The sequence below is a fragment of the Crocodylus siamensis genome, chromosome 4 (assembly GCF_052110815.1).
Source record: "Crocodylus siamensis isolate JL-2025a chromosome 4, ASM5211081v1, whole genome shotgun sequence".
NCBI lineage: Eukaryota > Metazoa > Chordata > Crocodylia > Crocodylidae > Crocodylus > Crocodylus siamensis.
Window position 1 is genome coordinate 178,047,517 of NC_143398.1, and position 26,196 is coordinate 178,073,712.

At 42.0% G+C, this 26,196-nt stretch overlaps 1 protein-coding gene across 6 annotated transcripts in view; it reads left to right on the top strand.

Moving 5' to 3' along the window:
* The window catches only part of AGAP1 (ArfGAP with GTPase domain, ankyrin repeat and PH domain 1), a 561,813-nt gene that overhangs the window by 155,169 nt on the left and 380,448 nt on the right, over positions 1 to 26,196 (top strand). For 3 of the 6 annotated variants that reach the window (XM_090044999.1, XM_090044994.1, XM_090044996.1), the window contains exons 2-3: positions 9,816 to 9,874; positions 22,992 to 23,091. In XM_090044999.1, coding sequence (XP_089901125.1) covers positions 9,816 to 9,874; positions 22,992 to 23,091 — 159 coding nt within the window. The remainder of the gene's footprint in view (positions 1 to 9,815; positions 9,875 to 22,991; positions 23,092 to 26,196) is intronic. The other 3 variants (XM_090045000.1, XM_090044995.1, XM_090044997.1) reach the window with 1 other exon arrangement.

Here is a 26,196-nt window from a genome sequence, read left to right on the forward strand (position 1 = left end):
ATATGAGTGCTGATCCCTATGGAAGGTTCTGAGATCTTTTTCCTGAAGATTTTGCACATGGCATGGGACTCTTAAATAGTGAAAAGATGGTACCGCATTCCATAACATGTTTTTGCTGCTTGTTTAGGTAGCTAAAGGTGTTATTGTATGGCTAGATAGTGGGAGAATAGTTCTATTTTAGAAGCTCACTGAATTTGTCTCTGCAGTGCTCTTTTTTGTTCTAGCTTGGGGAAGAAATAACCGATAACTCTTCTCCATGGAAGAAATAACCAAATCACAAAGTAAACTGTGCGCTCAAAGATCACAGTATATAATTTGACTCCTTTAAATTTGCCAGCAGCCTCTTTCCTCTTCCTGTACATTTTCTTTTTGCTTTCCATGCCAGCTCTTCTCTCCTCTGTCTCTAATTTATGCCACTGGTCTTTCCTTTAATATAGATCCACGTTCACTGCTTTTCTTTGTCTATGGTTCTTTAACTGCAACTGGCCTGTGTCATTGTACCTTAAGTACTGACATTTAGAGGCATCAGAGGGAGGTTATATTGATTCAGAATAGCTGCCTGATATCAGGTAGGTCAGGAATGGGGGGTTGGGAGTCTAGCAGGCTGGAGGGGATCAGGGGTCTGTCAGGGGAGTAGAGGAGCAGGTGCAACCTGCTGGTAGGGTGCGGAGAGCAGGCATGACCCACAAAGTGTAGGGGGCGGGGACAGGCATGACCTGCGGGTGAGGTGTCCCCCCATTGAGCCTACATCCCCATCTTTCCTGCCCCACCCCCCACCGGGACTTCATAGATTTCGTAGACATTAGGGCTGGAAGGGACCTTGGAAGATCGAGTCCAGCCCCCCGCCTGAAGGGCAGGAAGTCAGCTGGGGTCATAGGATCCCAGCAAGATAAGCATCCAATTTACTCTTGAAGGTGTTCAATGTAGGTGCTTGAACCACCTCCAATGGCAGACTGTTCCAGACCTTGGGGGCTCGGACAGTAAAGAAATTCTTCCTTATGTCTAGCCTGAAACTGTCTTGCAGTAGTTTATACTCCGACCTGGTCATCCCTTGGGGCGCTCTGGTGGACAAACGTTCCCCGAGATACTGGTGGTCACCCCTGATAAACTTATAGGTGGCCATCAGATCACCCCTGAGCCTGTGCTTTTCTAGGCTAAAGAGTCTCATAGCTCTCAGCCTGTCATCGTAAGGTCTGTTTTCCTGACCTCTGATCATGCGTGTGGCTCTTCTCTGGGCTCTCTCGAGCTTCTCCACATCCTTTTTGAATTGCAGGGCCCAGAACTGGACGCAGTACTCCAGTACTTAGTTGCTGATAAAAGCAGCTGCATCTGGAGCGGCTGGTGGGATGGGCGGTGAGAGCACTGGCTAGTGGAGGAGAAAGGGGAGGTGAGGGGCCAAAAAATAGAACAGTGTGGGGGAAGTGGGGAGTGAAAAGAGCAGCTCTGGTGCTGGGGTTCCTCAAGGTAAGTGGACAGAATATCCATGCACTGGTTTGACACAAATTGAATGAATTTGATACTACAGGTTTATCTTAAACGGTGTTCTGCAATTTTTAGACTGGTTTGTATGCGTAGAACTTGTATTCTGTTACAGGCTTAGACTGATTGGCAGTCACTGAGACCAGGCCTGTAAGTGTAAGGTTGGTACTGAGTATAAGCCAAGTTTAAATCGGGTGGCCATTTTGAACCTGATTTAACCTTCCACATGTCTGTACTTAGCCTAAGTGTAGAAGCATCAGAAACACAGACTTTCAGTTCTTCTTTGCATGATTCTTCAGAAGTGGACCTTCTAAATGTAGTTGAGGTTCTTCAAGTTCTTCTGTGTCTAAGCCCAGGAAAACATCTGAGTCTTTGACAACAATTGGATATAGAGCTACTGTCACATTTTACTACTGTTGCAGATTATTTGATCATTTTACAACAATTTCCTTGTGTATGTTTCTTTTTGATGGTAGTATTCAAGAGCAGAATCAATTTCCAGCACTGGTTTCTCAGTTAATGCTTTCTCTGTATCTGTAGCTCATTTTGTAATCATACCAGTGACTATTATCTCAGATTTCTTTTTCCCAAGCCCATAATATTATTTTTTTATTTTTTGGCAAAATGGGGGAGAAAATGGGTGGGACCAGGGTCAGGATTCTGGGGTCAGACCTGAAGAAGGTCTTGCATGGGAGAGCTTGTCTGACCGTATCCTAACTATAGCATTGGTCCAATAAAAGTTATCACTCTAAGATGGGTTCCCAACCCCCAGGCTGGGCTGTGAAAGGTTGGCTGCTGGCCCCCTGCGGGGTTGGCTGCTGTACCGGAAGTGACTGTGGACTGGGAAAATGCAGACTGGAAGTGACCGACATACTGTGGACTGGCAGCCAACACTTTTGCTTGCAGTATGCCAGTCACTGCTGGTCCATGGTCACTTCTGGTCCGTGGTTTGCCAATCCTTCAGCATAAAAAGGTTGGGAACCCCTGCCCTAAGAAATGTTTGCCTCTTATATAATCTCTGGATCATCACAGCTACAACATCACGCTTTACACTCAAGTATCTCAGGCAGGTTTGGGTTTGTGAGAGATTTGTTCACCCTGTTTCATGCTTTGGAGACTTTTAGATATATAGCATCTAGTTTTATTTTTAATTACGCCAGATGATCTAAACAATGGACTCTGTGCAAATCATTCTAGCCCCGAGTTGTTTTATACCTTATATTGAGGGAGAAGGGCTTTCTCTGAGATGGTTGTTTCCTTAGTTAATAAGAATATTTCTGGGAATTCAATAATACTGCAACAAGATTGGGGGAAGAGGAGGCATTAATTTAGTCTTTTTACAGGTATCAGAAACACATCTTGAACATTACAGGAGTAGAAAATGAGACCTTGAATGTGGAAGTTACTTGAGTCTGCCTGTTGATCTTAAGCTTAATCTCCCATATGAAACTAAAACAGGACATATTTATCCTGAATCAGTGGTTGAGATCTTTCAGGTTTATTGGAGCCATCTATAGTTAGCTGTAAACTGACCTCTGACATGAGTATTAAGGGTCTTCAGGGCTTAGGCTTATTACTTTATTCAAGGCTCAGTTTTAGCTTTTTTATAGTTTTCTTTGTGAGTGCTTTAATATAGTGGATTGAACATACAACTGTAGAGTAGATTAAATGTGCAAGGTTTGCTGTTTGAAATCTTGCGTTAGTATCAGACTTAAAAATGGGGATCTATTTGGTTCCATTTAATGGCACTCTTATGAGTTTGCTAGTCTGCCTTCTACAATAGATCTTACTACTTGTTAGAGCTTTTTAGGAGGGGCTGATTCACTAGAGGATTAGATTTTTCTTCCTTTTTTAATTTGTGATTATTTTTTATCTTTGCCATAAGCCACAGTATTTTGTTTGGATTTAGTTCAAATTTATAAATATTTAGAAACCGAATTTTTAAAGAGGCCCTGTGGCAGAAACTAATCGATGTAATGACTTTTAAATTATCATATTTACCTGAATCCAAGATGAAGTTTTCCCCCCAATCAGCATACAAGGAAACCTTGTTAAATACATTGTCTATTATTAAACTGCTGACAAAAATAGCATGTGCTCAGCAATGGAAACCAACTATGAAGTTGATTAAATGCAGCCAACCCTGAGCATGACTCTTAGACACATGGTTCATACTGGCAAACGTTCTGATGGGAACCTACCACAAAGATCTGAATAAGATATATGGTACTGCCCGTTGAGTGCCCTCAGTGTTAACTTTTTTTCCAAGTCATGTAAGCCACTATGCTACATATTTTTTGACAACTTCTTCACTCCCACAGCAGAGTTGTGCCTTTCTTTCCCATTTTCATTAATTCCTGTTTCTTCATCACCTTAAACATCTGGCAAACATCACCAGATGGTCGCCCCTGTTGCGTGTGGTTGTCAAAGTGCTGCTTAAAAGTGTGTTTATGGAGTAGTACCTGTGCTAAAACTTGCAGCAGTTTCAAAAAAGTTAAAATGCATCAATTCTGGATGAATTAAATGCATGGGTACTATATGTAAATTACAACAGGTATGATTATTTCAAGGTCAGTGTTTTCAGTTTTACTCCTCACTTCCATGTGCTCAAAGAGAACAGGGTCTAACAGTAAGGAGAGGGGGAAGGGGCTGCAGGGGGAAGAAGTTGAGGGGGAGGCAGAGAGCAAAGGGGCTACTTGATCCCCCCAATCCTCTCTCCCCCCGATTTATTTTCCCTGCCAGTGGGAGGTTGAGAAATTCAAGACAAACCTCCAACAGTTGGATTTTATTCCTGGAAAATTATAACAAATGTATACATTTTCCATATATAAAATCTAATTATTGGGGAATCATCTTACATTCAGTGTTTTCTTGCATTCAAGTATATATAGTATTTTAAATCTGTGGGCAATGCAGTGTGGAAGAGAAGAGGTTACTTGGGAATTCTAGTTTGACATGAAAGAGAGTAGTATTGCAGGTTTTTATGTTTATCTGTCTACTTTTTGTCTCCTTCATTATGACCGCTAAAGTAGCTCCAGGTAGACTGAAAAGATGTTTGAAACTAGGCAAAATGGTAGGTTTTATAATTTTGCAAGTGCAAATAGGGGACATTTTTAATCTCTTAAATATAACTTTGGATATCTGAACTAGAAATGCTATAACTACTTAGGGGCTGTTTGTTGTAACTGACCTATTTGGAAGTGGAGTTTGAAAAAAAAATGGAGTGATATTTCTTCTCTCTCACTGACACTGGATCTGTAATTGCTAAGCTGTAGCACATACAGATTTAAATACATTTGAAGTTGGTATTTTGTAGCATGCTTTGAAGGTTTCTGCTGTCTGCCTAGAGACATATGGCAGCAGTGCACAAGGCAGCCCTGATTGGCTGACCCAGACTACTCTGAGTCAGCCTGTCTCCCTGCAGAAGAATGTGGGACTGTAAAAAGGGCATGTATTGTTCCCTGTTCACTTGTGGTAGTAGAGTCCATCTGGGAGAGATGCTCTCTTCTGGGGGTGGGGAGTAAAGCACCCTGAAATGATGGAGTACTTCTGTAGCTTCTCTTGAAAGGGTTAGTCATACAGACATTCACTCTCCCAGGAGTGACAGAACTACCTGTTCTGTTCCCAGGTTGTTTTTTCTTTTGGAGTTACCATTTTTGGCCTGAGAGAAAAACCCTGAACATCTCTACACTCATGGTTTCTACTGGGAGAGCAGTGACTATCCTAGGAGAAACTGAATGTCTGTATGTGGCTCTGCTTTCTGTTCATCTTGGTTTACTTAATAACATATTAAGTAATCATTGGCTTACCTTCTCTCATAATTAATGTATGTTTTATAAAAGGTCACATACACTCAGAAGTAAAAGAGATTAAAAACTAGTGAAGCACAATAATATTGCAACTTGTAACATTTTATGTAAATGGCATGATTATAGTAACTTGCATGAAAATACTGAAGAGACTTGCTTTGCCTAAACATAGCATTAACTCCAGATCTCAAGTTCCCGTGGGTAAGGACAGACTCTTCTATGCATCAAGCTTGTTGAGCAGGCTCATTTAATATTCAGGTTATAACACACAAATCTAATAGGGCTGTGCAAGGCTTCAGACCCTGCTTTGGATCCGGAGAAGCTTCGGACGCCAAACCACCTGAAGCAGCATGTCCAGATCAAAGCGCTGGCTTCATTAGGCTTTCTGAAGCATTTCAGAGTTTCCAAAGCACTTCGGGAAAGCTTCAGAGCCGCTTCGGAGATCCAGCCATAGGGTATAATGAGGAATCAATGAAATATCTATAACTTTCCTGTTTTTTGTCTGATTTGGATGAAACTTGCAGGGGTTTCAGGAACCAGCTCCATACACAGTTACTAGCTAATGTGGTCGGACCTCAGAGGCAGCTCTGAAGCTTCAGAACTGCTTCGGCTGGATGAGAGTGGGAGCCCGGTCCGGAGCTCTGTATCGGATCCCTGGCATCTGAAGCGGCTGGATCCGAAACCAGATCAAATAGCTGCCTACTTGCACAGGCTTAAATCTAATAGTAACTTTTCCTAAAACAGGGCTTTAAAATACACCAGAATTGTGGCGTACCAGTTTATTTTATTTGCTGAAAGCTTCTTCCTCATTTTCTTTGGTTAAGAGTGACTTAAATCCTAGTTTAGTATGACTGCCAAAATAGATTTGTAGCTCTGAGCCTATAAAACTTCTCTATGTTGTAGGGGACCAACAGTTGCTGTTGCCTCAAAAGACTTAAATGAGGTTTGTTAACTTTACAGATTACTGAACAGTGTCACTCATTGTAACTGGGCTGTGTCTGGAGGCTTTTTCCTCTCCTACTACTTTGGCTGTAGTTAAAGGGTTAACTTCAGAACTATTGTATGCATCTCAATATTGGATGTAGTTCCACTGGGTTGAAAATTGATTATTGATTTAATGTAGTAAACAAACTTTACCTAAAGTGTCAAGATTTTACCAAAACTTGGTATGAGAGGTGCATTTGGTATTTGTTGCATTAGGCAGTAAGTACTATTTGATTTTTCTCAGGTTGGCTGTGAAGGAAACCAGCCTCTCATCGTAGGAGTGGAATGTTGTCAGTGAGGATACCAGTCTGAGAAAGTTTGTAAATGGCTGTAGAGAAACTGGATTGGAATATTGTAGCCATGATGGTAGGAAATACGCAAAATGCAAAACTATTTTGGAGTTACCTTTTATTTCACCAAACTTTTTTTTCCTGAGCACAAAAAACGTATTTTAAATCTCTCTCAACTATATATAGTTTTTCCTGTAAAAGTCCCCAAAACAAAGCAAATGAGAAAAAAAACCCTGACTTCTCTCTGTAGAAACCGATCATTTTGGCATACATTAGTAAGACTTTTAATGATGTCTCAAGTTTAGATTGAAATAGTGATACCTCTCACAATATCTTCCTCCTGGTCTGTTTCAGTGTATGCCTCTCAGATCTTGGAACCTTTAGTGTCATCCAGCTTGACAAGGAATCATGTAATTCTCATAGCTGTTGTTACTTTTGTTTTGGATGTAGGTCCCGACCTTGCAGTTTGGAAACAGTGGCAGTGGTGACCAATAACTAGATAGACAAATGTTTATTAGAACCAAATCTTTTGGAAGCAGGGTGGGGAAATCTATCAGATGTCTCACTTGCTTGTCATTTGTCCTTTCTGTGAGATTTTAGTGGGTCCCTTTCCTTTCTTTCTGTACTGGGTAACTTTTTTCTCAGATAAAGACTGTTTCTCTTCTGCTTGAAGGAGTCATTATCAGTATTGTTCAGTCCTTTTGCATCTGCAATTAATAAGAATCATATCCCCTTATTAACTTTTTTTTAGCCCTTTGTTTTGGAAACTCTTAGCTTTGATAAAATGAAGCCTTTTAACTTGTTTGGTAGGAGGAGGTAAGATACCCTCAGGCTAGGAACAGAAGTTACACATAAACCAGTTTAATTGATCAGGAACCAGTTTAAACCTGTAACAGAACAGAAGTTCAGTGCACATAAACCAGTTTGAATGTAGTATCAGACTTAACTGATTTAGGTCAAACTAGTTTATGGAACTTCTGTTCCAGATCCCGTCCTCATTCAACTTAACTCACAGTCTTCCAGTATCCCAGGAAGCTGTGTAGCCCTGGGCTGTGCTCTCTGCTTCAGTGGAGGAGGTTGCCATTTTTTCTCCCTAGTCCCTTCTCAGCCAGCCTGCCAGCTGAATTTATCAGCTGCAAATGATAGCTGAGGCACTATCACCAGCAAAATGCACCCCCTCGCCCGGTTTTGGACCCCCAGCCAGGCTGTGCCCATTACAAGGGGTGGGAGCCCCACGGTGGGGGGCATTTCCCCTCCATTCCCTCCCCAGCTGGTCTGCCAGCTGAGCAGGGTTGTGGTCAGGTGATCAGTCCAGCTCCTTGCAGTAGGGGCTTTGCTCCCCTGCCCAAGCCAGGAGCTGGGCCTATCACTCAGTCATGTCCCTGCTCAGCCAGCTGAGGAGGGAGTGGAGGGGAAAACAGCTCCCATTGAGGGCACCCCTTCTCCCCTTCTTCTCCCTACACTTGGCACAGCCCAGCTGGGTCTGAAGCTGGGCAGGGGGACCATTCCCTTCCCCCACTTCCTCCTTAGCTGCCCCCCGGCCAAGGAGGGGGCACAGCCAGGTGATTGACCCAGCTCCTGGCTCTGGGTTTTGTGGGGGGGAGTTCCCCCCCATCCTGCGACATCAGGAGACCCCAGTTGGGGGTCCAGTGCCTGGCAGAGGGGAGGGTTTTCCACCCCTCACACCTGCTTCAGCTGGCCTCAGACTGAGGGGTAGTGGCTAGGGAAACCAGCTCTGGGCACAGGGGGAGAGGGAGAAACACCCCAATGGGGGCTTCCCCCCTGGCTCCTTTCCCCTGCATGGAGGAGACGCTGACTGGGGTTGTGGTGTGGAAGGGAGTGGGGCTGATGTGGGGGGGTCCCCTCAACCTCCTCCTCAGCTGGCCCAGACTGATGAGGGGGCATGGCTGGGGGATGGGGGGGAACCAGCTCTGGGCACAGGGAGAGGTGAAGAAACACCCCAGTGGGAATTTCCCTCTTCTCCCCCTTCCCCAGATCTGGGGAGACCCCAGCTGAGGGTCTGATGGGTGCATTTCCCCGAAACCGACTCCTCAGCTGACTGGAGGCTAAAGGTGGGGGGTGGTGTCTGGGGAAATCACACATCTCCGGGCTCTGTGCACTGGCCAGCAGGCTGGGAGGCGTGTTCTAGTGCTCCACAGCACCTGATATGGGCCACTGAAGGGGTCGGCTGCTTTTCACTTTTGAAAAGTGAACATGAGTTCACTTTCTTATTGGTTCAACCTAAGCAGTTTACAGAAACGTGCCAAGATTAAATCAATTTAGCTGTGGGTTTTTCAACTGTCTGTACTTAGCTTCAAAGTTCAGTTCAGTTCAGACTTCCAGTGCACGCCTGAATGCCCTTGTCAGGGAGTGACTATATTGCATTTTTGCAGAGGCACTGTTAAATTCAGGTACCTTTTAAGTTTCACTTTGGGTCTCAAATTTTTACATATCTGCTTTTAGAATATTAAATAGCAGTTCTAGAACTATCACTTAAATTTAGTTTACGCAAGAGGTTTCCCTGTGAGAGATTTGAAATAAATTTCAGTATATTTACGTAGTTGGGTGGAATGGGAAAAGAATGTTACTAATGGTAGTTGTTGACATTCAGTTTGAGGATTTTCCTTAACATGCAAAGATTGAATTGTACATATTTTAACTGCAGCAATAATACATGTTCCATCACATCATTTTACTAGCTATGGACATGTCTTCTGTGCTAACTCATTACAGTAATTTTCCAATGTCTTTCCAGTAATTTATACAATACAGTAAATGTTTTCTGAGCTGCTAGTGTTAGAATTTACAGCATTTATACACGTGCTTTTGGAGCTGCTCTAATTAAAGCACACAAAGCGTCTCATGTATCAGCGTCCCTGTGCCTCAAAATGGTGTCGGGGTGCTTTATCTAAAGCTTATTTGATGAGCTTTAGATAAAGTGCCCCCGCTACCATTTTGAAACACAGGGACACTGATGCACAAGATGTGGGAAACTGCTGGAGTGTGATAATTGCCACGCTCCAAGAGACTCAGTTAATCAAGTCTGCTCCAATGCCCTGGGATTATAGCATGTCGAAGTAGTGTCCCTGCTCCTGGATAGGCATCTCAAGTGTTAATCTTCCCTGAGCTTTGGAGAAGGCTTCTGGCATGATTTCCATTTGAGGCCTGTGGGCTCTGTTGGCAGCTATAGCATAAGTAAAGAGCACAACTTTGCTTATCTAATTGTAATTTTACTAAATATTTTGTTTTACAGATGCCTTTGTAAATAGTCAGGAATGGACACTAAGTCGATCAGTGCCAGAGCTCAAAGTGGTGAGTAATAAATTTGTTTATACTTGCTCATTCCTTTTTTACATTATATTCTTCATATGTTGCACAAAACTATAACTATTTTGTGAGGCTATATACTGAAATCTACCAAGTTTTTTTAGTTAATGCATTTACATCTTTTAAAACTGGAGTATAAATGGTAAAGAAATATATCATAAATGCTATTTATGTTTAAAACATTTTATTTACTACTCTTAGCCTCAAATTATTACTTGGGGCATGTTCATGCTGTCAGAGGACTACTGCAGGGAACGCTTCAGTGAAATATAGCATACCTACTCTGTGCTCTCCACTTGGCTTATGCCAGTAAACTTGCTGTTTTAAGCATGCTTTATTGGTGTTTGTCTGCAACTGCACTAAGTCATATTGCATCCATCTTGGGATGGAACAGGCATGGCATGTTTCATCTCAGTTCTCTAGCATAGTTTTTTGATCAGTGAACTTGGCAAGACCACAGCAAGTCAAAATGTTTTTAACACTGGATTCCCATGTGAAATCTCTGGGTTTATCTTTTGACTTACACGTGTAAGTGTTTGCACACCTAAAGTGCTAATATTGCATGACATCCTTAAAAGAGCATACTAGCATCCTAGGGTATCACAGCACACTGGTTAAGAATCACTGCTTTAGATATTGGAATATAATGTTTTACCTCTTGGTGGAACTGAAAATGTTTTGTTCGTAGACAGCATTTTCACGTAAATTCTATATTTTCTGGATGGAAGAGCAATGGACAGCAGTAATGACAAGGAACAAAATATTTTACATGTTAAAAACAGAAAAACGAAAGCAAAAGCAAGAACAAAAGCCCTAAACTGAAAAGTTAGTAGGTAAATGTGAAGTTGTTACTTGAAACTACTTCTGATTGCCTTGTCTGCAAATCAAATGGTTTGTCCATCAAATACCCGCAAGGTTTTTGCTTAGGACCAATCCTTTACAATCCCTGTTTTAAGAAAATGGCAAAATAAACTTTGTATAACTGAATTGTGCATTTTTCCCCCTCTTTGATTTAGGCAGGGCTCTCTTTGACTTTGCAGATAACTTAAGAATTTTGTTAAGTAAAATACCAAATGATCCTAAAAATATTCTTGGAGTATTCTAATTAAGGTAGCTCTGTTTGAAATGTTTGGCTCAAAGCTTGAATGTGTAGGTGGGATAATGTATCAATGAAAGGAACATGTGGAGACAGATGGGTTGCAGGGTTTGTAATTTCATAGTTGCTGTCTCAAATGATTATGAATACTGGAAGCAGGATTTAGAGAACTCAGAATGACAAGAGACTGGTAGAAAGGTAATGAGGATAGACTTTTGGGTTGTAGAGAGAGACGGCTCCCTCCAGTTGTCCAAGATGGAAGGATTACACTCAAGCAGAGGTGTAACATGATGCCCGAGTCCCCTGGGCACAGTGGGGCATAGGTGGGGCAGTGTCACAGCTGCTCCTATTCCCCACTCCTGGGTTGTTGTCTGTGGCTGGTACCATAGTTGTCCCCCTTATTACACTTCTGTATTCTTGATGCCCACACTGCATTAACAGGCTCCATGAGCAGCACTGAGATTAGGTATTGGATTTATTGCCATTTAATCTCTTTGGTAGTGACTCTTCCACATATGCTTATACTTCACATTCATAGTAACCCCTTTTTAAACAGGTTTTAGCCCTTTATTTATTAAATGTAGAAAATGTTAAGTTCATGGCATAAGCTCAGTTGCTGCAGTGTTTACTGCACCTTTATGGTCTAGGAGTCCAGATTTGTTTTAGTGGTTTCAGTTTTAAAAAGTCAACTTGATAAATAGTCCATAAGGTTCATAAAATGTCAGTGACATCCAAATGACTGAGGTTTCAAATGCTTCATAGTAACCTCCTATAATTAGTCTGCCAAAAAAAAAGAGGTAGACAGTAATATTGCATACTTCCTTTAGTTTGGTCATCTGTAACTTTAAATAAAGATAATTACAAAAGATGCTCTTATTCAAATAAGGATAAACCAGGGAAGTCTTATGATCTGCATTTATAAGGGTCAGATTATATGATTAGCTGTCTCCTTTTTTGGCCTTAATTATGCATCAGAATAATAATCCAGAACAACTGAATTTCATAGTTACGTAGTTAGTAGGGTTGGAAGGGACCTGAGCAGATCATCAAGTCTGACCCCCTGCTGTGGCAGGAAAGAGTACTGGGGTCAAATGACCCCAGCAAGGTGATTGTCAAGCCTTATCTTAGAGACCTCCAGGGTAGGAGCCAGCACCGCTTCGCTTGGAAGTTGGTTCCAGATCCTAGCCTCCCTGACAGTGAAGTAGCACCTCCTGATGTCTAATCTGAATTTACCCTCTGCCAGCTTGTGACCATTATTTCTAGTCACTCCTGGTAGTGCTTGGGGGAACAGGGACTCCCCCAATGCCTGCTGGTCCCCTCTGCCTAGTTTGTAACAGGCCACTAGATCCCTCCTCAGCCTTCTCTTGTGGAGGCTGAGTATGTTCAGCTCCTGTAGCCTTTCCTTGTAGGGCCTGTGCTGCTATCCCCTGATCATGCGAGTGGCTCTCCTCTGAACCCTCTCCGTGATGTCCACATCCCTCTTGAAGTGCGGTGCCCAGAACTGGATGCAGTACTCCAGCTGCGGCCTGACCAGTGGTGCGTAGAGGGGGAGGATCACCTCCTTGGACCTGCTTGAGATGCATCTGTGGATGCATGACAAGGTGCTGTTGGCCTTCCTTACTGCATCCCCACACTGCCGGCCCACGTTCATCTTGGCATCAATAATGACTCTAAGATCTTTTTCTGCCTCTGCACTGACGAGCCTGGAGTTCCCCAGCTTGTAGGTATGGTGCCGGTTCTTCCTCCCCAGGTGCATCACCTTGCACTTGTCAGTGTTGAATCCCATCCTGTTCTCATCCGCCCACCCCTGTAACTTGTCTAGATCTGATTGTAGCCTATTCCTTCCTTTTAGCGTGCTTACATCCCCCCCACATCTTAATGTTGTCAGCAAATATGAACAGGGTGCTTTTTACCCCCTTGTCCAAGTCACTGATGAAGATGTTGAACAGTGCGGGCCCGAGGACCGAGCCCTGCAGAACCCCACTGCCTGCATCCCTCCAGGTCGAAAATGACCCATCCACCACCACTCTCTGGGTGCGGCCCTCCAGCCAGTTAGTGACCCATTTGACTGTGTAGGTGTTGACACCACAGTCCCCCAGTTTTTTAATGAGAACTGGGTGAGAGACAGTGTCGAAGGCCTTCCGAAAGTCCAGAAAGACTATATCCACTGCTACCCATGCAACTAAGGATTTGGTGACCTGGTCGTAGAAGGCCACCAGGTTGGTCTGACAGGACCTGCCTCTAATGAACCCATGTTGGTTGCCCCTAAGCATAATCTCCCCTGCTGGACATGTGCCAGAATAATTCTCTCAAAAAGCTTACCCAGAATCGAGGTAAGACTAACTGGCCTATAGCTCCCCGGGTCCTCCTTCCTCCCTTTTTTGAAGATGGACACCAAGTTGGCCCTCTTCCGGTCCTCTGGCACCACACCAGAGCACCATGAGTGCTCATAAAGCTGTGCCAGGGGTCCCACAATGACCTCAGCACTCTGGGGTGGAGATTGTCCGAACCAGCTGGTTTAAATACATCCAGTCCCTCCAGAAGTTCCCTGACTAGATCCTCCCTGACCCTTGGCCTAGGTGAGCCTCCCCTGGGGCCTGAGGGGGAACCAATGGGGGGGGACGATGCGGTCCCTGCTCAGGAAAATAGAGGCAAAGAAGTCGTTAAATAGGTTAGCTTTGTTGTCTGGTGTGACGAGCAAATTTCCTAGCGTGTCTTGCAGGGGCCCCACATTATCCAGTACCTTCTTTTTGCCTCCTGTATATTTAAAAAAGGATTTCTTGTTGTCCTTGATCCGGGTAGATAGTCCCAGTTCTATCTCCGCCTTAGCCTTCCTGACTGCCCCCCTGCATCTCTAAGCAACCATAGTATAGTCCTCCCTGGTGATGGCCCCTCTCTTCCATTGGGTGTACGCCTCCCTTTTAGCTAAGAGACATTCCCGGATGCTTTTGGTGAGCCATGAGGGTTTTTGCGCCCTTCTGCTCCCTTTGATCCGTGTTGGGATTACCTCCCTTTGGGCTTGGAGGATCGTCTGCTTAAGAAGCAACCACTCTTCTTGGACACCTGGCTCCCGTCCCCTCCAGGACCTCAGTGCTTCCCTGACTATTCTCCTTAGCTCGTTGAAGTCCACCCTCCTGAAATCTAGGGCTGCTGCCTTGCTGCAGGCCTTTGCCACCTTGCGCTGGATGGTGAATTCCAGCAGGCGATGGTCACTGTCGCCCAGGTGGTCTAGCACCCACAGCCCACTCACCAGGTCATCACCCGTGGCCAGCACCAGGTCCAACAAGGCGTCTCCCCTGGTGGGGCTGTGCACCTCCTGGGTTAGATGGAGGTCCTGCATTTTGGCTAGGAATCTACGTGAGTGGTCAGACCTGGCTGACTGCTCTTCCCAGCAGATGGCTGGAAAGTTCAGGTCCTCCATGATGACCACATCCTTTGACCTAACTACTTCCATGAGCTGACTTGAGAATTCCTGGGAATAGCCCTTCCGCTTGGTTGGGTGGTCTGTAGTAGATGCCCACCGTTAAGCCTCTTTCCCCTCAACTGCCTTATATTCTAACCCAGAGCACTCCACTATGCCCCTTCTCTGACTCTGTGCTAAAATTTGTACTAACTTCCTAGTGGCTTGCTTATGGATTTGGTTTTGTTTCACAGTTTAAATCAAACTAGGCACCAAGGGGGACGGTTTAGATTTTTGCTGTGTTTCTGAGATTTTTGAGATATAGTTAGCCATTAGTCTGAAGTCAAAACGAGCTAAAGTAGTTTTATAGGGAAAGGGGGAAATATATATAGCACAGACTTTCATGGGCTGAAGTTTACTTCCAAGGAAGGAAGGAAAGGGGTTGTGCTGTCAGAAATAAGCAAACCAGCAGTAAACCCACAGGAACAAATGGGTCACCAAAACTAGAGCAGGTAATGGGATAAAAAACTAAAATGGATAGGGGGGCACATGACTTCTGAGGAGAGGGTGAGGAAATTGGGCTTATTTAGTCTGGAGAAGAGAAGACTAAGGCAGGATTTAATAGCGTTTAACTATCCAAAGGGTGGTTCCAAAGAGGATGGAGCTGAACTGTTGTTAGTGGTGGCAGATCACAGAACAAGGAGCAATGGTCTCAAGTTGCAGCAAGGGAAGTTTAGCGTAGAGATTAGGAAGAACTTTCTTACTAGTGGGGTAGTAAAGCAGGCTGTAACAGGCTACCCAGACATGTTGTGGAATCTCTATCTTTGAAAGATTTTAAGGCCTGAGTAGTCATTTGTCTGGGATGATTTACTTGGGGATGGTCCTGCTCTGATCAGGGTGTTGGACTAGATGACCTCCTGAGATCCCTTCCAACCCTAATTTTCTGTGAATTTTCTATGAATCCATAGTCCCTGATTAAACCATACTTAAAGAATCCAGTGTGAATGACATTTTGTTCCATAATTTCTCATTCTGATCAGTTTTTAGAAGTTTGCTGCCTGAGAACATCCAGTTCAGGTCAGTGATGGAGTGTCCAGGCAGGTTAAAGTGTTCTGCCACAGGCTTCCATGCCTTTCTGCAGATGATGTCAGTGTGGTGGACATTCATTCATCCTAGCACATAGGGATCGTTCAGTTTATCCAGTTTAGACAGCATAGGGGCACTGTAAGCAGGTGATGACATGTATGACATTGGTTGAATTGCAAGTGAATAAACCTCTGATGTTATAATCTGAGTTATTTCATCCAGCAGTGGTATGATATGTATTGATATTAGGCCCCAAAAGGCATTTGGGTCAGTTGCAAGGCCAGTTATCTTAGTGCAGTATTTCCCAAATGGTGTGTGATGGCACACTGGTGTGCTGTCAGGCATGTTCAGGTGTGCTGTGGCATTTCAGGTGGGAGCCATACCCTCTGCCTGGCTGGAGCCACAGCCCTCACCTGCTGACGCTGTGGACACGCAGACAGGTAGGGAGTATGACTCTAGCCAGGCAGGGGGCATGGCTCTAGCCCAAAATGCTGCCCGGCTGGCCATGCGCCACAACCCCCCACCCTGCTCTGCATCCAATTTGCCGCAGTGCTTTTTTATTTAGGTAAGTGTACCGTGGGGTGAAAAAGGAAACGCTGTCTTAGTGAGACTGAGGATTATGCCGCCTGTAGCTTGAACGATGCTGTTTGAGATGAGGGGGCTATCTGTAAACCAAGACCAGTTTGTTCCCTCATTGTTCTACCATTATAGTAGGTAGAATATTTCAGTTAGTTTGATGCAGGAGTGAAGTTATGGTTGACCTTGCTCTACCCTGCCACAGGGATGCTGCTCCGCCACTGATATCGTTATTTCTTAACACTGTTGGGGAGGGAGGGTGACACTGCTCCTTTGCTTCTTGCCAAAGTCAGTTAAGTTATGGTAGACCTTTAATGAAAGACCAATTTAACTAGATAGAAGGTAAACATTTTTATGAAAGTCTTGTGTCAGTTGGGTCTGCAGTATCAAACACCAGCCAATACCAGTGGTTAATTTTTCTTGTGGTTCAGGAGCTTTGGGACTGGCTAGTTCGAAGGCAGTGGGAGTCAGCTCATCATTGCTGGAGCAGCTGAGTAAGGGGCTTTTCTGTACCATTTTAGTTAATGAGCTTTGTTTTTAGTGCCAAAAATGTTAATGTCCATGGTAAACTGTATAGCAGATTCATGCTTTTTTATCAAAGGAACTAAAGCCTGAAGCAGAACTAGGCATACACTTTATTCATGCAGGAGTTTTTACCACATGGTGGTACTGTATCTTTTATTCACATTTTTAGCTTAATGAATGTGTACAAAATAAAGTACATGTCAATCTGGTAATGGAACAAGCGCTTCATTCTGTATAATTTGACTCTAACATCATGTACTAGCAATTCATTGCTGATTGTACTTTATTTTGAAATGTATTTTGAAATACAGGGACAAATGATAGCACCTTCTGGTAGTTTACTCAGTGCTGGGGAAGGGTATAGTAAGTTTTGAGGTGGAGATTTTGGATTTGAAGGGAAATTAATTTAGGTTGCCAGGCTATACCAACCTCATGATTATATTTCACTGAAGCTTACCCTATTTAGCTGAATCCAGGATGACTTTGAATTTAAATTGACCTCTCCAATAATTAGATCCTAGACATGGAAAAATGCAAATTTGGTATAATTTTCCTTGTTTATCAGTAATTGGATTCTAGTCTTAAATTCCTACCCCCGCCCCTTGTCCACCCCATTGCTGTGACAGGAAAGCAATAGTGGGCAGCAGAGAGGGAGAGGGCAGGTAGTGGGAAAAGCAGCAGGAGGGAGATAGGAAGATTCTGCTGCCTGTGTCCCACCCCTTGTCTCCCCATCAACCTTCTGCTCTCCTCCCCTCCCCACCAGCTGCTTTTCCTAGCTTATCTGAGTGCAAGGCGATGCTTTGCAAGAGCTGTAGTATAGGAAGCTTGACTCTGCTGGGAAAGTGGGGTCATTCCACATGTTCCTTCTCTCCTACCAGGCTTCTCTCCCTTGTCCCTCCTGTTGGCTGGGAGTAGGCTGGAAGGAGGAACCTGTGAATTGCCACAGCTGTCCGTATGGTGTAGGAGCAGCTCAGGAGTTGCTCCCTCTTTGACTGTATTATCTAGGAGTCAGACTGCTCCAGTGGGGAGCTGTGGGAAGTAGCTGTGCAGGGTGATGGCTAGAAAATGATATTTAGAGGTTTGCTTTTGAGAATTGGCTTGCAGGTAAAGTAGATATTGCATTAGAACAGTGGTCCAGGGCAACAGCAAGAGTTAATTGATTTCTAGAAGCCTGTTTATAACAAAGCTTCCTTCAAAGCCCACTGTGTCTGACACAGGCAAGCAGACACACAGGCTGGGAAATTGAAGACTTGTACCATGTACCATACTGTTCCATAACAGAGATAAGGGACTCTGAAGCATTAGTACCAGGTCACAGTGCCCAACTGCAGAGCCCTTGAGATTTCTGGTTTTGATAAATGGACCACGTGAGGAGAAACCGGTAAACAACCAAATTAGGATGTGTGTATGTGTTGGGTTTGTGAAACAAAGAAATATGCTAGCGGGACAGAACTTGGACAGTATGATGACTACAGAGAGACCAATCAGCGATTCCCAGAGATGAAGTGTCATCAAAGGAGAGAAAGAATACAAAAGGAGGGATTTCAGATGAGCAAAGGGTCCCTGAGAGGGCAACCCAAGGCCACCATGGACAGAGGGAACACCACTAGCCTGTCTGATCCACCCCAACTGGGGGAGGGTGGGCCTTGTCTTTTGACCTCCAGGCTGCTGACATCTGATGTTCAAGAAGGAACCTCAGGGTGAAGCGTGCATACTGACCAGACATATCTTCCCTCTGTGACAGCTCTAGGACTGGTAGATAGAGAATTGTTTGCACTATTCTTATCTGCTATCACTGTATATCAGTAAAATTTGCCTATTATTGAATGGAGAAGTTGTAGTCCATCTGAAAGTTTGAGTTTGTCCAGAACAAGCTATCTGGGTCAAATCCAGTGCCAACATAGGGAGCCTGACTCATCTGGGGGCTGCAGCAATGGTGCACACATCCCTCCTTCCCTGTCAAGTTCCCTGCCATTAAAGGAGATGGGGAGTGGCAGTGTATCTGGAAGGGAACAGAGGCTGGAAACAGGAAACTGTGTGCTGGTGATGCTGTCCCTGACCTAGTCAGGCTGCCCTGACAGCTGGTTCCCACAGCTCCCAGGTGCAGCAGTCTGATAATAGGTTTTAAAAGAATCCCTTAGAATCCTTTGCTTTTCCCCAAGACAAGTTTGGGAGGGGGAAACCTTTTCTTCAAATGGAGTAAGCCTGGTAATTATGTATCACCACTGCTGAAAGAAAGCTCTTAATTCAAATAATTAATAAAAACAGTAATTTGATTATTCCACTGAAACATTAAAATTACCATTACCAGCTGTGACTGTGCCCTTGTCCTGTAGCAGAAAAATGGGCAAGCAGCTCTAAGGTCTTTTATTTTTTATTTATAAATAATCTGACATGAAGGAACTTGTGTAGTGAGTCATTGCCTTGTAACTCATCTTGCTCCCAGACTAATGATCAGCTCCATATAATGCTTGAGGAAGTGAAGGGCCATATTAACTGCTAGGCCTGTCTCTCTTGTGCCGCAGCACTGTTATTATGCTCACCACTACTTAAGGTAATTGTGGGTTTTTGATTTCTGCTTGTGGGTCTTTTGTTTAAGGATATTTTTGAAATACGAAGAGCAAAACACTGTGCTTTTGTCGCAGAAACTTCAGTATTAGTGGCTTTAATTAAATGGAGCATTGGGGATGTAGAGAGCAAGAGATCTTTGTTGTAGTAAATGTCATGCATCTTGGAGCTTACTATTGCAGGCTATTCCTGATTGTTCCCCACATCCACCTCCTAAGCAGACAGTGCCCTTGTTCCAGGGATAATGTTGGCTAAGAGCTGCCTGGGAAGGGATTGACTTTCCGTCACTGAAACCGGAACACGTCGTTGATTCTGCTGCATGATTTCCCTTTTTGAGACTTAGCTGCTCTCAGAAATCCATTCTCCTACTGTTTCATGTGTTTTGCAGGTGAAACTGGGCAATGAAAGTGCCAAACATTTTTTCAAATGTCTTGCACTCAGGACACTCAAATTAAATTACACTTATAGCACATTGTGCCGAGGCTTATAGTAGAATCTTCTTGCTTTACCGCTTGTGATGAGAAGTAGTGTTGACTTTGGTTATGCTAAATAGGCATTGTATGTACTCTGAGATAAGAGATGTGAATTGCTCTGCTTCAAACTATTGTTTCAGGCACTTATCAGAATGGACAGGCATCCCTACTTTGATTTGCTGTGTTTTATGTACATAATTTCTGTTGCAACTGTTAGGACTTGTGCTTTTTTAAAATATGGAAGTGGAAGAGTTCAAAGACAATGGGAGCCAAGAAATAAAAGTACAGTTGATTTTTGTCCCCTCTGAATATGAGCCTTCATGTGGCTAATCATTCTCTTTTTTATCAAGATCTTTGGGAAAGGATGCAGAGAAAGGGTTTTTTTTTTCCAACTGAAACATTTCTTTAGGGTTATACTCAAATATGTATGGTGCAGAGCAGCAACATCCAGACAGTTTGGAACCAGAAGTAGAATTGTCACTGATGTGGTTGCTGTGCGTAGGGTATTATACAAGACTTTTGCAAATAATACCATTCTGGTTAGAATAAGCATACTATGTACAATAATGGTCAGTCCTGTTGGGCCCATTCATATGTTGACTTAGTACAGGTGTTAAAATCAGAGCCAGAAGCAGGTCTTTGACATGCTTGCGTGGTCTATACGAGAGGCTTTGTTTATCAGTTGTTGGCCTCTGTTATTATTTAACTGCCTTGTTAGTAATATCAAATTTAGACATCTTCTTAAAAGACTGACTTTCAAAAATTATTTATCATACCTTTTGTCTCCCTAGTTTACTACTTTAATCATTGTACATGGTAAATGGCATAAATTCAATGAGCAACTAATTAAAATATTTTATGTTCATTGAGTATGGACACATACATTTAGAGCCATTTCAGAAAAAGAACTTTTAAAAAAAGGCAGCTGCTGTTCATTACTGATTGTTACATGCAGACAAGGTGGGGGCCATACAAACGTAGCAACACTGCTCCAATTTTAATACTGGATGGAGCAGCGTTAAAGTTGGAGTAGTTTTGTTACATTTTTATCATTCCAGGTTTCTCCACACATAACAAATGCAGCCTAAAAACTGCTGCTCTTTGGAAACATTTCTCTTTTGAAACTGATCCAAATGTACCTTTGTCCATACACAGAGTTTGTTCAGTGTGTGGTCCCAGGCCTTATTTTACTGCAGACTACAAGGACTAGTAAGTCTCACCTGCAGAAGTTCAGGCATTTAGCTTTCCTAAATCTGGGCACATGGGTTTTTTCCCCCCATAAAACAAAAAATGGCATGAGGGTCCACCCCTTTTTTTAAGTGTCTATTTTCAAGCATGAAGGCAGTATCATTGTTGAAAAAAAGAACTTTTAAGTATTTGTTTGTAATGTGGGGAGGTGAAGTAGGAGAATTTTTCCCTAATCTGATCAGAAAGAGCCAGAATGTTTTTGCTGATGATTTCTAAGGTACCAAGCATGGTAGATTTCTTCTAAAAATGTTTGGTTGCAAGTATCTGAAAAGTCCTTTGTGAACTATCTGCCAACATGAAAGGTGGGTGGCATTATATTACTACTGCAATTTTAGGGAATACTTCACCATATCTTTCAGTACATTTTTCCTTTCAGTTGCCTGATGGGGTCTCACCTCGTGTTACCTAGTGTTTTTATGTTCTGAGAGGATCATTAATCTCTGGGATAGCCTAAATAGTTCATTTATAAATATTACCAGCCCGTTGAAACATAGCCCCTGACTATTTTTGTCATGCCCTTCAAGAATTTTAAATTTATATATTAGATGAATCTCCAGTTCAGTTGTTTTTTTTTCTAGGTTGATTAGTAGTAGTCTCACAACATTTGTTTTTTGTTCATGTTTTCAGCCTCCAAGTTGTAAATAGATGTTTTGACCCCTCTTGTATACAGGCTGCTTTATACACAGACTGTGAAATGCAAGTGTCTGTTACCAGTTCAGATAGCTTAGCCACAAAAGTTTTTATCACCATGTATGTGGAGCATTCTTATATGCTTTCTGTTGTGCCAAGGGAAGTGGTATGTCCATCAATTTGAACATATTTTTTACTTATTTCTGCAGATCTTATGCCTAGAACTTTTTATCCTAAGATGTTTTATCCTCTTATGTTTTTCGAGTATCCTAATATTTATATTGTGGTGTTTACAGAATTGGGATTTGCTTCTTGCTATTTGTTTTCAGAGTTGTACATGTCAACTTATACCAGTGGTGTTTAATAATTCTGTCTAGACAAAAAAGATTCAAAGCTTTTAGATTATCTTCCAAGTTGTCTTATGCAAGAGGTTAATGAATAGATATTTATCCCCTTAGCACTTTTGTTTAATTTGTTCTTCTTTTTCTTGGTAGCACTTATCTTTATATTGATAAGTCTTCACTATGTGTTTCATTTATTGCAAAAAAAATAAAAAGGTTTAATTTGTTTTCAGATATTTACTAACTTGTTCAGGCTTATTCTCCTTAACTCAGGCAGGAAATGAATATAGGATATTCCCTCGTGTAATATGGCCCAATGCGGTAGCTGCAGGAAGCCCTGTATTCTTAGACAGAACAGGATACAGGTTTCCCTCACTTTATGCTGTACATGTGTTCCTGGAAAATGGCGCATAACTCACATTCGTGTAAAGGTAACCCACTTTGCAATGTAACAAATAGTGATATGTTCCAAGACCTCGACTGAACTGACCCCCAGACCCATTTCTACCACTTTTACAAGGCAATTTTGGTACTTGCAAACAGCAGACAGTACACACAGCCACCGGCACGATCATAATGGGGATGGCAACTACAGAAACACATTGTAGACAGCGAGCGAGGAGCATATATCCTCACAGGAGACTATATTTTGGTGCATCTGACTCCCACAATGCACTGCACAAAGCAGCTGACTGCGGGCTTCTACCACACTGATCACATAAGAGTCAATTTACCTCTCCTATAACAAATATTTGGTATAAAAAGGGTCATCACATACAAGTGAATTTGCACATACAGAACCTGCATAAAGTGAGGGGAAATGTGTAGTAGAAAATTGAAATTATTGTGCAACAGTGTCCTACAGTTTTCAGTAATGTACCTGTTAATGAAAGAGAAGAGGAGAGAATACTGTAGATATGCTCTCCTTCAGTTTGACTTGTTTTGTGTTCTGTATAGCAGTCCTAAGCATTCAGAGTTCAATGCCAATTTATCACTTGTTGCATATTTATATTTTTAGTTATCTGTTTCATAAATACAAATGGAAAGAATATTCTTTATCATTAGAATTCTGGTCAAGTTAAGTAAATATGATATTTGTTGGATTAATATTGGATAGTTTATTTACAATTATTTACATGTCGTCACTTTTTCATTCCAGGGAATTGTGGGCAATTTAGCTAGCGGCAAGTCTGCCCTTGTCCACCGCTATCTGACTGGCACATATGTGCAGGAGGAATCACCTGAAGGTATGTGGATATGTAGGTTCTTTAAAAACACACTTGTTGAACAGTTAGTCATTTTTTAAGATGTCTAATACTCATAATTGATCCTTCATTGACTGTTGACAACTTAAGTATGCTTCATTTTAATATTTGTCTTACTGGAGTACAGGCAAGGAAAATTTCTATATGCCTTTTCCCAATTTCTTTAGCATAGTTCTTACGTCTTATTTTTCCATATTGGAACCTTTCATAATTCTGTTTTGGCAAAGCTGAACACTTGCCATCAGATGTATTGCTCCCTACCAGTGATAGTTTTCTTAATGTAAATTTGCCCACTGATGACAATAGCCACTCTAACTGGCACTGGCTGTATGCAGAACTGGGCCTTCCTTGTTCTGGTACTGCAAACTTAGTTTTTCCAAATACAAAATATTTATATTTAATATATTTCTTCTGTTATGTTTAGAAATTAATTTTTGATTTAGTTTGCTTATATTGTTCTTTGTTAGACCACAGTTAGTATGTCATTCAAAGCTTGCACTCTATTCTTTATTTTAGATTAAAGTTAGTCAATTTTATAGTTTGAGATGATAAATATAGTAGCACCTAACTTAGGTGTATCTTTCACTAAAATTTTTCTTGATTTTTATTTTTATTTATTTTCCTTATGAACTTTTAAATCCAACTCTGAGACACTGAATTTCTGGTTCCTTCTTTTCCTTACTGGCTGTTCCATTCTTTGCAGATATGGATGCAGGTAACTATACATTCCCTTCATGGCAGCACTTGTCTTGTTTTGAGGAGAGGAGACACAGCTTTTGTACTGTAGCATTTTACCCTTGTTCTGTGTATCATAATTTTGTTTTTCTTTTGATTTTAAGTCTTAAATGCATCTCACTGTCTGTCTTAGTCTAGATGTCCTTAGCAGTAGTCATGTGTAGCTTCATGTATCTGTTGTAACACCTGTTTCAAATTAACACTTTTCTAAGGAGGTTGTGTAATCAAGTGTGTAAGAGCCTAGTTATGCGGTTTTAAGTATTGTCCATTATGAAAAATAGTGTGAAGCTTCACAGTGGATTCAGCCTTTCTCACTGGAGAATTGCAACAATAGTGTCCAGTAGTGCAGCTGTGTGGTGGGAGAAAGGGGATCAAAAAGAGCTATCACCGTTGTCATCATGGTAGCTACTAGCCAGCACTGCCCCATGTGCTGCTGCTGCATGGAGCTGCCCTGTTACACTTCTGTGGTGCAGTCATTTTCTACTTTATAATTAGCTCATGTGAAAGGGACTTAAATCCTTTCTCTAAAATTGTAACACTGATTGTAGGGGCTTAAGGGCCACTGTAAAGTTGGATCCTTCATATGCATGCATGTGAGTGCGTTAAAAATTTTTTCTACTGGTTTATTAGCAAAGGTGTTGAACGATTGCCATTTAGTACCTTTGCTTCTAGGTAGAAGTCCAGTTCAAGTGATGGGGGGGAAAAAAAGAGAAATGGTATGTAGTTCTTAGAAAGGGAAAACCTCAAGACAGATTATTGGTGTTTCTATGGATTCATTTTTCCTCCAGCAAACAGGCTGTTCAGTATTGTATTTTTCCAGTACTTAGTCTGTTTCTGGCTACTTAGATAATTTATATTGGTACTTTTTCCCCCCTAGATCATAAGCATTTAGCTCCATTTTCCCTGGTTTCGCCTGCCCTGCTTGCCTGTAAGGATACTTATTTATCATACTTGAATGACATTCACTCAGTTTCCATGGATAAGATTAGATTGACAAACCAGGGCCAGATCATTTCTTTCCTCATAACTGTAGCTGACAAGCCTTACTAATGGCACAATATGTTTTCATTAATGTCCAGGAAAATAATTAAAAGCCATAATTCATTTTGTAAGTGATAGGGTTAAGAGACCTAATGAAATAAGTGCTTAAGAACTTAATTCCTTCAGTCTGCCTTTAAAGAAGTATTTATTATCTTCAGACATACACTCTCTAACTCTACATCGTATGTAGGAGATAGTTTTTCTTCTCCCAGTTCCCAAGCATAACTGTAGATTGTATAGGGTCATAACAGTTTCACTAGTTGTTCATTTGCATTTGGGAAAGGAGCTTGTGGTTTCACATTCGATGCGTAATGAGAATGAGGTCAGAAGGTGGCTGAAAGATCAGAAGTAACCTTCAGATTAGACATTAATGTAAGATGTTACTTTTTCCCTTTTCTAGGGATTTCAGATAAATACCCACTCATTAATTTAGGCAAAATAAGAGTTATGCCATCTACTGGTGTCTAAAATGTTGAGAATACAGTCTTTTGATAATAGCTGGATGAACTCATGCACAGCATATCCTACCAGAATTTCAGTGGAACTTGTTTGGTGAACAGATTGTATAAAAGTTGCTGCCTTCAGCCACACTTTCTTTTCTTTTATCCTTTTGCTTTTTAAGTTGCTTGGACCGCACTCTGACATGGGTTGACTGAATGCCAGGTCTCTCTGTTTTTATGGCTTTTGAGTATTTCTCACCACTGATTTTTTTAGGAACTGCTTCAACCTTTGTACAATGCTTCCTTCCCTTCCTCTCTTACAATCAAATATTTCTGAGCAAAAAGTACGTCCTTACAAAGAAACCAAAACTGCATCAGCCCTATACCACAAAACACCTTTGTGTCATCTCCCTTTTTGGCCAATTCCTGAAGTTCTGAATTAAATAAACTAATTTGAAGACATGTAAGTGAAAGCTAACTTTTTTTCTTTCCTTTAATCCAAGAATTGATATTTGTACAATGGGTGTTAATTCTCCACGTTAGCTTTTTGCTATGCATATCAACTTATTTTTGTGGGAGACATTTTAAGGTTTGACTGAAGATATAGGTATCTGAAACTAATTTGAAGGTTGAAAGAAGCTTAAAGCCAGGGTTGTCTGTGATATGCAGTTTAACATTTTTTCAGCAGGTAGCTAAGTAAATATAGCAGAACTGTTAAAGTTTTGTGTATAACCTTGTACTGTTTGGAATGATCAGAAATAGACATTACCTAGCAACATTTTTCCTAATTACAGCGTATATAGTTGAGTTGCAAACAAGTAATTTGCAAACTAATGCAACTACTGCACCTAAATTTTTTTGAGGGATAAATTGTATTGTTTTA